This window comes from Cheilinus undulatus, linkage group 16, assembly GCF_018320785.1.
Source record: "Cheilinus undulatus linkage group 16, ASM1832078v1, whole genome shotgun sequence".
In the NCBI taxonomy this organism is placed as follows: Eukaryota; Metazoa; Chordata; class Actinopteri; order Labriformes; family Labridae; genus Cheilinus; species Cheilinus undulatus.
In genome coordinates, this window is record NC_054880.1 from 36,120,354 (window position 1) to 36,134,624 (window position 14,271).

A 14,271-nucleotide genomic window follows, 5' to 3' on the forward strand; every position below is an offset into this window, starting at 1 on the left:
ATGAACAAATCATCCATCCATCCATTTTTTTATACCACTTATTCCATTGGGGTTGCAGAGGGGCTGGAGCCTATCCCAGCTGTCACTGGGCAAGAGGTGGGGAACACCCTGGACTTGTGGCCAGTCAATGGCAGGGCTGACATATAGAGACAGACAACCAGGCATGCTCACACTCACAGCTAATTTAGAGTCACCAATTAACCTAACAGGCATGTCTGGTGGTGGGAGGAAGCTGGAGTACCTGGAGAGAACCCACACATGAAAACTCTGCACAGAACAGTCTTGAATGGGAAATAAACCAGGGACCTTTTCACTGTGAGGCAACAGCGCTAACCAATGTGCCGCCATGCAGCCCATGAGCAAATCAAACAAAAGGAGTTGAAATTGCTGGCTATTTCCACTAATGTCGCTTAAAATGACTTCTCCAGTCTCAAAATTATTTAACCCCTCTACAGAATCCCTAACAACAGCTCAAATATGCAAAACCAGTTTTGTGTCAAGCACACCTAATGCAACTAATACCTGAACTGAGAGGGATTTGCTTAGTGTCATGTTGACTGCATGTTAGAAACATCATAGCAAAGCCAAAGGAATGATCCAAAAAGTTAAAGGGGACATATTTTACCCTTTTAAGACAAGTTTATATTGATCTTAGAGGTCCCCAAAACATGCCTGTGAAGTTTGTTGCTGAAAAAAAAACACTCCAGTATTGGATTTTTGCATGTCTAAAAACCCCTCTGTTTCAGCCCTGCTCAGAAGGAGCTGTCTGACTCCGCCCCTCTCAGGATAAGGATGTGGCTCAATGGATGTGGCTTTCCTGATCCTCCTCTCAGCTGGCAGGAGGATCATGTAGCTAGATAAATTTAACCCTCTGGTACCCCATGAGCCTAAAATGTATACTTTTTTGATATTCTTTAAATAGCTCTGTCCTCTTTCACAATTAATATCATCACAGAATTTATGTTTTTGTTCATTTTTGCACAATTTTAAAAATTCTGGCCCAACCACAATCAGCCCAGTGTAAATAAAGTAAGCCTCTTTTATAGCGTCAATATCCTAAGTGTGTGAAAAGTCCCCATTGAAACCTGTTCAAATTATTATTTTTGATCCATAAGCCGTTAAGGCATCAATCTGTGTGTGTGTGTGTGTGTGTGTGTGCAAGTGAACATGTGTACATGACATGACCCTGTAAAGAGCGCCATACACACTGGCATTCCCAGCACATGAAAGAGAGATGAACCAAAACAAACCCTGATTGTTTACACAGCTGCGGATGCAGTGGAGTGTGAAGAGAGTTCATGAGAGGTGGTCATTTATTACCTTGCATTCTCAGAGATGATAATATGAAAGCTCATTTCTGCCAAATACAAAAAGAAAAAATGTGAAAGTAAGGCAATTCTTGAAAAAAGTATCCCAACTCATTATTATGGGAAAAAAAGTCAAAATTATGAGATACAAGGTTGACATTATGGGATAAAAGTTATAACTGAAATAATCAGATAAAAAGTCATTATCATAAGATTTTAGGTCAAAATTATGAGCTAAAAAGGCAATGAGATAAAAGTTTTTGTCAAAATTATTTTATCTAATAATTTTGACTTTTTATCTCAAAATTATGATGTTTTGTCTCATAATTAGGACTTTTTATCTCATAATTTTGACTTTTTATCAAAAAATTATGACTTTTTGTCTCATAATTATGACTTTTTATCTCATAATTTTGACTTTTTATTTAATAATTCTGACTTTTTATCTCATAATTATGACTTTTTGTTTGATAATTTTGACCTTTTATCTCATAATTTCAACTTTTTATCTAATAATTTTGACTTTTTATCTCATAATTATGACTTTCTGTCTCATAATTTGACCTTTTGTCTCATAATTTTGACTTTTTATCGAATATTTATTTATTGCATAATTATGATTTTTGTGTCATAATTGTGACCTTTGCTCTTATAATTCTGACTTTTTATCTCCTAATTATAGCTTTTTATCTCCTAATTATGACTTTCTGTCCCATAATTGTGACTTTTTATCTCATAATTTTGACTTAGGATTCCTTAATTCCCTAACTTCAACATTTTTCTTTCATAATTTGCAGAAATGGGCTTCCATATGTTGATGCATCAAGCATCAGTATTTTTATTTTTAATTTAATAAAGTTTTACCAAAGTAGCTTCACCTTTACCTGAGTATGGTAGTCTTGTGCTTTTTCCATCTCTGTGTAACTGCCCTGTTTACATGCAGTATTTACCTTATCACAACACACTTACAACACACACCAAACTGGTGACAGCAGTGAAACTTCTTTCTTTTATCAGTATGGTAGTTTCATACATTTACCCAACGTTTTGTTAAATGGATGTGGGTTCTATGCAGGAGACAATCACACATGACCCAGTTTAGTTGATATTCTTGACAAAAACCAGGCTATAGCAGATAGAAAAGTCTCAGAAATAGATATTAGGCTGATATGTGATGTTTTTCTTTTTCTATCTCACTTATTATTATAATGCTGAATGTATCAGCTTTCAGTTTACTCTTGTTTTCCACAAGAGGGCAGCAGAGTCCATTTTTAGATACCTGCAGTCTTGCATCAGTCTCTTCTTCTCTTGTGTTTTTTACCTCTTATTTTTTTCTTCTGCCCATCTTTAGAACACAATAACTTAGACTTTATTGATTCATCTATTTATTGAGGATTAAGAAAGATGAAAAACATACCAAAAAGCCTGTGAAAACATGAAAAAATCTGACACACTTTGTAACAAAACATTCACATCAAGCATTGATAACACCAAGGCTAATAACATGGTAAACATCTAGAAAGCCTTTAAGAACTAGAGCATATCTTCAGCAGCCGCTGATGTTGGCACCATGCTAGGAGAGCATGTTCATTTAGAGGCTGGCCATCCACTTTGTGCTTTTTTGAGCAGAAACCTGAGTGCTGAGAAGTTGTTATTTACATGTAGAGCACACAGTGTTTCATGTGTGCATTTGGTGCATCCCTGTTTGACTTTTAGAGATTGTGGTTTGTCCCAGATGTACTTTTCAGTTCCATAGACCGAGACAAGCTGTCATGCTTGTCTCAAAGGTGTAAATGTTGGAAGGATGGATGAATAGATGTATAATCACTAATACAAAAGTTAGAGCCATGATTGCTGTAAAATTAGATGATGGATGTCTGTGCGTTTGTGTAGATGCCTGGTTGGGTCAAGGCCCTGTTAGGACAGTGGTGGGAGGGACCGGGTGCTGGCTGGGCTGTACTTTGCTCTGGATGGCGATGGCGGAGGCTGGGTAAGGTGTGGAGAGGAGGGTGATGGACGAATGTGCACAATCTTCCCCGTCTCCTCCTGCTCTGAGCTGGGACCCTGCGAGCGACCTCTAGGCCTGCGTAACAGAGGCGAGGCAGAAGAGGAGGTGGCCACGCTTTTGTACTCCGAGGGGGAACGGTGGGAGGAAGGATGGGAGGAGGGGGAGGAATAGCAGCCAGGCTCAGATCGACGGCTGGGTGACTGGTGGCGGTTCGGTGAGGGGTAACGGCAGGGTGAAGAATGCCTCCCGGACAAGGGTTCACGAGGACTGTGTGGCTGGTCCTTGGTATGTCTGGGGGACTTCGGCACTTTTGGTGACTTGGGTGTCTTGGGAGTCTTGGGAGTCTTGGGGGTCTTGGGTGTTTTGGGTGATTTGGGCGCAGGGTGAGGGGAGTAGGAGTCGATGCTGTGAGTTGGAGGGGCTTGGCTTGGAGTGCAGACAAGCTCTCCACTGTTGGGAACCTTGTACAGGAAGACATCGTACTGAAGGGGCGTCCTGGTCTCTGGGTGTAGCTTGGCATCTTTAGGGAGGAGCACTTCCAGGCCGATAGTGACTCCATCCTAATGTGGAAATATGGTAAGTGGAGAAGGAGGCAACAATGTAGGGAGTCACAGAGGAATACATTGTGAAATGAAAGTAAAGAATGATAGTGGGCCTCAGGGGACACTTCTAACATTTTATCTCAAGGGGCCAGTGTGTAGGATTTAGGGTTGATACAATACTAGAATTTTAACCTAAAAAACTCAAACAACTGTACCATGGATGTCAATACCATGAAACCCAAAAAAGTAGTCCAAGGGCCCCATCAGGTTTGTCATCCCTTTTATGGCCATAAAACACAGGGAAATTGCTGTACACAGTCTTACTGTGAAAGTGAAAACAGATTTCTACAAAGTAATGTCAATTAAAAAAAATCAAACATAAAACAAGTGACTGAATAAATATTCACCCCAAGTCAGAATTTAGTAGAGTCACCTTTGGCTGCAATCACAGCACTAAGTCTGTGTGGATAGGTCTCAATCAGGCTTGCACATTTGGACACTGCAGTATTACTCCATTCTTCTTTGCAAAACTGCTTAAGCTCTGTCACGGGGATTGGACGTTAACAGCCCTTTTCAAACCCTGCCACAAATTCTCTATTGGATTGAGGTCTGGGCTTTGACTTGGCCACTTCAGAACATTCACTTTGTTGTTTTTAAACTATTTCTGTGCAGCTTCACGTCATTGTCATGTTGGAATATAAATCTTATCCCAAGCCGTCGTTTTCTTGCAGACTAAATATGATTGTCCTCCAGGATTTTCCTATATTTTGGCAAATTCATTTTACCCTCTACCTTAACAAGCCTTTGAGGGAGAAGCATCTGCCGAGGAGCTTACCGACAGCATGATGCTGCCACCACCATGCTTCATAGTGGGGCTTGTCTACGGTGATGTGCGGTCTTTGGTGTCAAACATAGTGTCTTGTATTGAGGGCCATTTTAGTCTCATCAGACCAAAGAACTTTCTTCCACTTGACCATGGGGTGTCCCTCATGCCTTTTGGTAAACTCTAGTCCAGATTTTATGAATTTTCTTCAACAGTGGCTTTCTCTTTGCCACTCTCCTATAACGCTTTGACTGGCAAAGGTTTTTTGTGTCCATCCCCTGACTTATACTTTTCAATAACCTTTTCTCTGAGGTGCTTGGAGTGTTCTTTTGTCTTCATGGTGTAATAGTAGCCAGGAATGCTGATTAACCAGTGACTGGACCTTCCAGACACAGGTGTCTCTATACTACAGTCACTTGAGACACATTCAATACACTTAGGCAATCCCCTTTTGACTAATTGTAAGACTATTGGTACCAATTAGCTGGACCTCTGTTGAATAGGTCAGTTACTCTTTATGCAGTCACTTATTTTACTTTACACATTTTTATTTAATTGACATGACTTTGTAGAAATCTGTTTTGCTTTGGCAAAATCCAAAATTATATTTACCATGATTGGTTTATAAAATCTATAAAAAGGATGAAACACTGTAACCCTACAGATTAGATAACCAAATTTTGCAAAGGCATTAACCCCATGCTCTCAAGCCAAAGGCTGATTTGTCCAGTCTAGGTAGTGCAACCATTTATGGACTCTTAGAGGCTTTACACATATACAGTATTTCTGGGATATTTCAATATTTGTTACCATGAAAACTTAATTTACAGCCAAAGAAAATATCACTGTTAATTTGAAGTACTTATACATGCAAAAACATAAAAATTTGATTTAAAACCAATGCATCCCTCTTAATTCTGCACACTGGTCCTTAAAGCCTACAAACAATTGAATCTTACTTAGTTAACTGCAAACAGTTTCTCCTCTAAATCACTGTTGTAGCCTCTGGTAAATGCCTGTTTCCTCTCTCTTATCAGTGGTTTAAAACTCATCAGGGAAATATCTAGCTCTTCAGCTGCTAAATACACCCTTCTGATCAGCAGCCAGTCACTATCTTTGGCTGACTGCCGCTTTTTTACTGAGCAGGCAGTGTAGTCTCCAAGCGAGTGAATAAAAGCAGTGAAGCTGAATGAGCTGAAAATAAATCTCTGTTGGTTCATCACTACTAAAACACCACTTCTGAAACTAGGTCAGTATAACATTATTGATTATATGTGCTTAAAATGTACATCTAAGTCTCTGATGTTGATGAAAACCATGTCTTTGACTATGGTCACACTATGGGTGTATAATTATCACAAAAAATTAAAAATGCTCCTGGAAGCAGATAAACTTCTGCTGTCATCGTACACTTTTGGAGCAGAGCTTCACTTTTTCTATACCTGAAAAATTCTAATAAAAAGTGATCAGAGCATGTTTGCATAATCCCCTTCATGCCACGCCCTATAGGCCCTTTTCATAAATACAGGACAGATGACAGATGCACATAATCAACATGAGACACAGACAAATGAAACAGGGCATAAATATTCAGGAATATGTAAGATGATTGATGGAATGAGGTGTGAGTTTGAGCTACAGTGACCATGGGCCGCAGTAACACATGAAAAATGTGTGTCATAGTAAAGAATCAAGATAAACTAAGGAAGCCCAAAGGGTTCATGCTTCGATTCAATTTATTCACTCCATTTTCCTGTGATAATAAGAAATCTTACTGCTATAACTGGTGGCATGTCTGTCTTGATTTGTATGCCACACTGTCCCTCCAATTCCTTGATACCTCTCAGAAGACTTCATGGGTGTTCTGGTTTGAAACTGGTGCCATGAAAGAAATCATAAATATGTACAGATTTTCTATAAAATCTAAAAAAATTGCACCGAGTCATCATTTCCGACCTATTTACCTCAGAAGTCAGATGTTGGAGCTGGGAATGATGTCCCACCTTAGTTGAATGAGTTTAATTTGTGAAGAGCTCATAAGAGTAAGTGACAGAGCGAGAAAACAACTCGACTATTTTAAAACACAGAAGGTGGGCTGTATGATGCTCTGTTAAAGCTCTACACAATAAATGCACCGACCTAAACTTTGTACATAAGTCAGCAGGCACAGCTGTGAAGAGCCCCTTATTGTGTTGTTGGCCTATCATCTCACAGACGCACTGGCATGCAGAGACATTGGGCCATTATGCAGTCATTAAAATAACCCTTTCTCTGCAAACAGGCCTTAACGCATGAACCTTTTAATAATGAGGACAGTAACAGCACAGCGTTAATAGGGCTGATGGAAGTGCACTGCAGTTTTTGTGATGTACAAACTTTCCACAGATCAGGAAACAACTTCATCTCCGTATGACTAAAATACATGATGATAACTGATGTTTAAAGGTAGGTAAATATTACCTTGGTATTGGTATTAGTAAGCCATAATAAGGAATTAAATCACTTTGAGGCTCCCAGCTGCTTTTTTCTATCCATGAGTAGCAGCGTTACGCATGACAAGAATGTGGTTGTTTTCTTAAGTCTTCCTTTATTCAGAGAGGAAACTTAATCAGAGTGGTGCTTAAGTGAGCAAGATATCAACAGGATAATAAAACCTTTATTGGACTGATCTGCTGACCCACAACCAGAGAATCTCCTCTCATTGCAACCATTGCTATGCTTCTTCCAGTTAAAAAATTTTTCACCCAAAGCCAAGATATTTCCATTTTGTTTTGGGGCGATATTGTGACTTTAATTTTGTTATTTTAACAGGATTAAAACATTTACTAAGGAGTATTTTTCATCCTGCACTTACTTCCTTCATGGTAAGATAAACTCTGGTATTGTTACATGTGCCCTGACGTATTGTTACAGACTCCATGTCTGTCATCAGACCCACAAACGGTTCGGACCAATCGGCGTCATTTAAGGAGAATGAGGTGGTAGCTATGGGCGGGGTTTTGTTGTACTGGAAGACAATTGCAATGGCTGCCACTGGTGTAGCATTTAGCTCTGATGTAGCGGCAGTTTTGTCAGAACTGAACCACATTTCTTAAGGAATTAAAGAGCGAAGAGCCACACTGAAAGCTTCTCTTGGCAGAGAACATACGAGCCACCAACGAGCTCCACCATTCAAACACTAAGGCAATGCTAGTCCGTACAGTTCAGGTTAACACTGGAGCTGAGCATGTCTACTACCTCATTTTGTCTTGTTGCTCTGATTGGTCCATCATGAATGTGACAGACAAAATATCTGTCCAATCACCTGCCAAGAATGGATGAAACAGTCTATCTGATTTGTCAGGTTAACATGCAACAAGAGTTTGGTCTAACTCATTAACAGTAATCAAGGAAGGGTGGGGTTTGACTAAGGTTCTGTTTCCCAGTGGTCTTAAAATTGAAAAAACAGGATGGTCATCGTGATTGTCCAGACTACAGCAGGTTATGGTTTTGTTGCCTTGTAAAGCTGTGAATAAGAGATGTAGGAGTCAAGCTCTCAAGAAAACAACCAAAACTGACTCATTATCAGGGGAAAACTCAGCAAATAAAATATCTGGATGCATGTCTGCTAAGGGCTTCCATAGTAAACATGTTTATGCAACAAATAAGAATCCTACAGAGGAAAAGATGGACATGGAAATAGAAAGGTATATGAAATGAAAACACGATTACTCTGCTGGGAGCTTCAGTTCATTTTGGAGAGCTGTCCGTGGTGCTGAATCAGCCCTCACTTGCCATTGTTTGTGTGGTGTAATCTGTGAGCAGCCTACTGTAGCACAAAAGCAGGGTCAGCCGTGCATTCAGTTATTATTAGAGTGGGAGCGGTTGGGCAGAAGTTGGCTTCAATATGAGCAGACATGCAAAGACAAAGCGAGAAAGAGAGAGAAAGAGAGAGAGGAAGAAAGAAATAGAGAGAGAGAGGCTGGAGGGAAAAGAAGAGCTCATAGCAACACACAGGGACAAGCTGGATAAAATTAAAAAGATTTATTCCAACAACTGTGAACTATAATCCTCCATGTATACCCAAAAAAGTACAAAAGAACCTCAAGTTACATTAAAGTATTATAAATCACATTGAAAACCAAGACACAGCGTGTGTTATATATATGTATATAGATTCAAATATCAACTCCAAGCAATTACTTTGACCTCATGTAATCTAGACATATCCACTTATTAGCAAACATGAATATTTCGCAAATACAGATTCACTTGATTTCCACTTTTTCGCAAATTTTCAGACACTTTATTTTTGTCGATAACACCAATGCATGCGAGCAGAGGGAGAGACAGTAAGGCGGGGCAGGCAGAGGTGAGAAGGGGAGAGGAAGGAGGGGAAGGAGAGGAGACAATGAGGAAAAAAGAGTTCATTGGCCAAAGACCAAGGCAAGGGCATCAGTAGAGAGGAGAGTCAGTCATTAGTTGGTCCAAGCCAGAGGTTTTAGTCCAGCATTAGAGGCAGGTGGAGGAAGGAAAGGAGGCAGCGGTGCCACTAAATGATCAGCGCTGGCATGGCGGCCTTGTAAACAGGACTATTGTGCTTCTCAAGTTGTGTCTTTAGATTCATCTTGTGCTTGATTTTTTATTACATTAGGGCCTAATTGAACTATAAAAAATTTACAATGTGCACTTTGCAAGGTGTAAACAATGTTAGCCTATCATGATTTGTTGTTATTAACATGTGCTTTGTATATTTTTGGTCTCCCACTGCACACTTATCGAGGTGGTGATATTATACCAGGTTGTTCTGGAGCATGTTTACCTCAGCATTCTCCTCTGTGTTGTTAGGAGTGTGGGCGATGGAAGTGGGACGGTTGTTCTCGTGTTTGGGGGAGTGAGAGTTGAGGATGTTCATGGAGCCCTCTTCCTTGGCTTGCGGGGACTTGGCGGGGTCTTCCTGCTTCTGTGGCTCGTCCTGTAGGGGAAAATTTTGTGTATTTTATACCTGCTTTGCTACAGATATAGACACATTTACATAGTACCAGAAGTTCCAACTTTAACATGATACTACTAAATATATATCAAACCATCCTGATATCTGTATGATACAATGGCAACAAAAATAGAAATGATATGCACCCACTACTGGGTAATTTAGTGTTTTCTTTTCTTTCTTCTACATGTTTTTTGTGCTTCTTGCCTTTAATGGACAGGAGGGCAGAAGAGAAACAGCAAATGGAGTCAGTGTGAAGAAGCCTAGCCTCAATTCATAGAGTGCATTCTCATTAATCTACACTCAGTACCTCAAATTTGTTAAAAATTAAAAACACTGAAATCTCACATTGACATAAGCATTCAGTTTTGCAAAAAGACTGTAAATTTAGCTCGGCTCCTTTTTCTCTGGATCTCTGCTGAGATGTTTCTACACCTTGATTGGAGTCCACAGCCATGAGGTTAAAGGGACTGCCTGCAGAGCTCAGACACAGGATTGTTGACGAGCACAGATGTGGGGAAGGCTACAAAAAAAAACATTTCTGACATAAACAAAGTTCCCATAATTCTCAAATGGAAGAAATTTGGTACAACCAGGATTCTTCAAAGAGCTGGTTGCCCAGCCAAACTGAGAAGAAAGAAGAACCTCGGTAAGAGAGGCGACCAAGAGGTCACTCTGAGATCCAGAGATCCTGTGTGGAGATGGGACAAAGTTCCACAAGGAAACCATCACTGCAGCCCTCCACCCATCTGGGCTTTATGGCAGAATCGCTGCAGAACCCTCTCCTTGGCGTAAAACAAAGGAAAACCCATATGAAGTTTGCCAAAAAGCACCTGAAGGACCCTCAGACTGTGAGAAACAAGATTCTCTGGTCTGATGAAACCAAGATTGAAGTCTTTGACCTCAACTCTACATGTTATGTGTGGAGGAAGACAGGCACCGCTCATCACCTGCCTGATACCATACCAACAGTGAAGCATGGTGGTGGCAGCATCATGCTCTGGGGATGCTGCTCGGCAGCAGTGACTGGGAGAATGGTTAGGCTTTAGGGAAAACTGAATAGAGCAAAGTACAATGAAAACTTGCTCAAAACCTCAGACTGGGTTGGAAGGTTCTTTTCAAACATGACAGTGACCCACAGTCAAGACAACACAATTGTGACTTAGGGACAACTCTGTGAATGTCCTAGAGGGGCCCAGACAGAGCCCTGACATGAACCTTAGAGAGACCTGAAAATGACTGTCTATCTGCACCCATCCAATAACAATCAGAGGTCGAACAAGCACATCAGTGGATAGGGTGCAGGATCCAAAAGCAACATAGAAGACTAGGAGAGAAGGTGTGCACACTGAAAGCTCCCATATCAGGCTTTAATTAGCATTTAAAACAGTGACGTTTTGAGCCTACAGACACAAGTCTGAAGAGGAGCATGTATGCTCGAAACGTCACTGTTTTAAATGCTAATAAAAGCCTGATATGGGAGCTTTTGGTGTGCGCACCTTCTCTCCTAGTCTACCTGTACCCATCCAACCTGACTGAGCTTGACAGGATTTGCAAAGAAGCATTGGTTAAAATCCCCCAATCCTGGTGTGCAAAGCCTGTGTCATATTCAAAAAGACTGGAGGCTGTAATCACTGCCAAAGGTGCTTCAACTAAGTACTGAGGAAAGGCTCTGAATACTTATGTAATTGTGATATTTCAGTTTTTTTATTCTTAACAAATTTGGAAAAAATTCCAATACCCTGTTTTCACTTTGTCATGATGGGGTACTGAGTGTAGATTAATGAGAGAAAACATTATTTTTAAGGGGTTTTGATAACTTTCTGAATGCACTGTAGGTACTTTCTCTACCAAATCAGCTAACTCAGCCCCAATTTATTCTTTTACTGATCAAAACTTGAAGCATTCAACTGTGCACGGTCTAAAAGGTACAACTAAGTTTGCAACTAAGGGTGCCAAAAGCTGATATATTTGTGCCGGTTCAGGAGGATTTACTCTTCTTCATGCTTGTCTCACAATTTAGATCTTTTTTTTTTTTTCAAAATCTTCTTCGTCCAAGACCCACGTAGGATTAAGCCAAAGTCTGACTATACTCATATCCATGCAAGAATCCTCTTTATCATTTGCTACGGTATCTTAAGTTGTTGTATAGTCATAGTAAGGTTGTAAAAATTCCCACAGCCAGCTAGACTTGCCTCAGGTTATGCCACTGTTCTCTGCCACATCATTTGGGAACCACTTAAATAAATGCTGTTTTTGAAGCTTCTGCTTTTTTAATCAATTATTGAAGGTGCAGAGATTGTATTGTTTTAAAATTTTGTAGTATCAATAAGTCTCAACTTACCAAAAATGTTGACAGCCTTAAAGAGGACACAGTATTATTCGTTCTTCAGCATAAGCCACTCTTGTTTGTCTGCTTAAGTGCATGTGCAAGAGTGTAAGTTTGAATCCTTTCTGCTAAAATTTGTTCTTGAAAACAAAAATAGCTTCCCATCCCCTGATTTATAACTTTCAATAGACATGCAGGTTCCTGAATGGCTCATAGTGGACTTGTAAGCTCAGACCTTTATCCTCTCAACTAATCATGCTTCAGCCTTTAAGAAAACACCAATCTTGGACCTCTGACATTTACAGAACTGCATTGCTGCCCATTTGTCCGAAGGGGCTTCTTAGCCTCTCGACCTGACATTTGGAGCATCAGTAAGTCAGAGTCCCTCATCTATAACTGCTGCACGGAAATGCCAGCACAGCTCTGAGAGCAGCTGCTTATATTAAAAAGACAAGTCATAATGTGTTCACTTCCTTGGGTAATGAAGCGAACATTAATATTTTAAAAATTTAACATAGTTTGTGTTCCCATGCGAATGTCCCACTAGGTGGCCATTTTTATCTTTTTGTCTTGTGCAGCCAAGTTATTATTCTGTGTGAACGATGCCATCATGTCAGAATTGGACAGTCATCTGGTATTTTAATAGTGTGAATAAATAGTGTGTTTATGATGTATTCTTTTTAGCTTTGCAATGGGACTGGTAGTGTGCTATGAGCGTTTCCTGTGCCTTGGCTATGCAACATGAGGCACACAAAGCTATTTATCTTTTATCTATCCATCCATCCATGCAACCATCCATCCATCCATCCATCCATCCATCCATCCATCCATCCGTGCATCCATCCATCCATGCATACAACCATCTATCCATCCATCCATCCATCCATCCATCCATCCGTGCATCCATCCATCCATGCACACAACCATCTATCCATCCATCCATCCATCCATGCATCCTTGAAACCATCCATCCATGCATCCATCCATCCATCCGTGCAACCATTCATCCATGCATCCATCCATCCATCCATGCATCCATCCATCCATCCATCCATGCAACCATCCATCCATCCATCCATCCATCCATCCATGCATCCATCCATCCATGCAAGCATCCATCCATTCATCCATCCGTCCATCCATACATCCATCCATCCATCTATGACACCATCCATCCATCCGCACATCCATGTCCCACTAGGTGGCCATTTTTATCTTTTTTGTCTTGTGCAGCCAAGTTATTATTCTGTGTGAACGCTGCCATCATGTCAGTATTGGACAGTCATCTGGTGTTTTAATAGTGTGAATAAATAGTGTGTTTATGATGTATTCTTTTTAGCTTTGCAATGGGACTGGTAGTGTGCTATGAGCGTTTCCTGTGCCTTGGCTATGCAACATGAGGCACACAAAGCTATTTATCTTTTATCTTTTATCTATCCATCCATCCATGCAACCATCCATCCATCCATCTATTCATCCATCCATCCATCCATCCATCCATCCATCCATCCGTGCATCCATCCATCCATGCATACAACCATCTATCCATCCATCCATCCATCCATCCATCGTGCATCCATCCATCCATGCATACAACCATCTATCCATCCATCCATCCATCCATGCATCCTTGAAACCATCCATCCATCCATCCGTGCAACCATTCATCCATGCATCCATCCATGCATCCATCCATGCATCCACCCATCCATCCATCCATCCTTCATCCATCACACTGCTATCATCCATCCATGCATCCATCCTTCATCCATCAAACAGCCATCCATCCATCTATCCATCCATCCATCCATCCATCCTTCATCCATTACACAGCTATCCATCCATCCATCCAGGCATGCAACCATCCATCCATGCAACCATCCATCTATCCATACATGAATCCATCCATCAATACATCCATCCATCCATGACCTTCCATCCATCATAAGTACATCCATCCATCCACCCATCCTTCCTCCATCTTTTCTCCATAACACAGCTAATCTTCCATCCATTTAGCATGCATCCATCAGTCCATCCATCCATCCTTCCATCCATTACACAGCTATTTATCATCCTTTCATGTACCCATCTATCCATCCACCCTACATCCATCACACAGCTATCATCCATCCATCCATGCATCTATCCATCCATCCATCCATCCTTCCATCCATCACACAGCTATTCATCATCCATTCATGTACCCATCCATCCATCCATCCTTCATCCATCACACAGCTATCCATCCATCCATGCATCCATCCGTTGGACCATCCATCCATTCATC

General features: G+C 40.7%; 1 protein-coding gene across 1 annotated transcript in view; it reads right to left on the bottom strand.

The window, feature by feature from the left end:
• Positions 1 to 3,224: 3,224 nt before the first annotated feature.
• The window catches only part of cspg5b (chondroitin sulfate proteoglycan 5b), a 33,965-nt gene continuing 22,918 nt past the window's right edge, over positions 3,225 to 14,271 (bottom strand). Inside the window, exons 5-6 of the mRNA XM_041809471.1 lie at positions 9,482 to 9,634; positions 3,225 to 3,875 (exon numbers count right to left, since the gene is read on the bottom strand). Coding sequence (XP_041665405.1) covers positions 3,225 to 3,875; positions 9,482 to 9,634 — 804 coding nt within the window. The remainder of the gene's footprint in view (positions 3,876 to 9,481; positions 9,635 to 14,271) is intronic.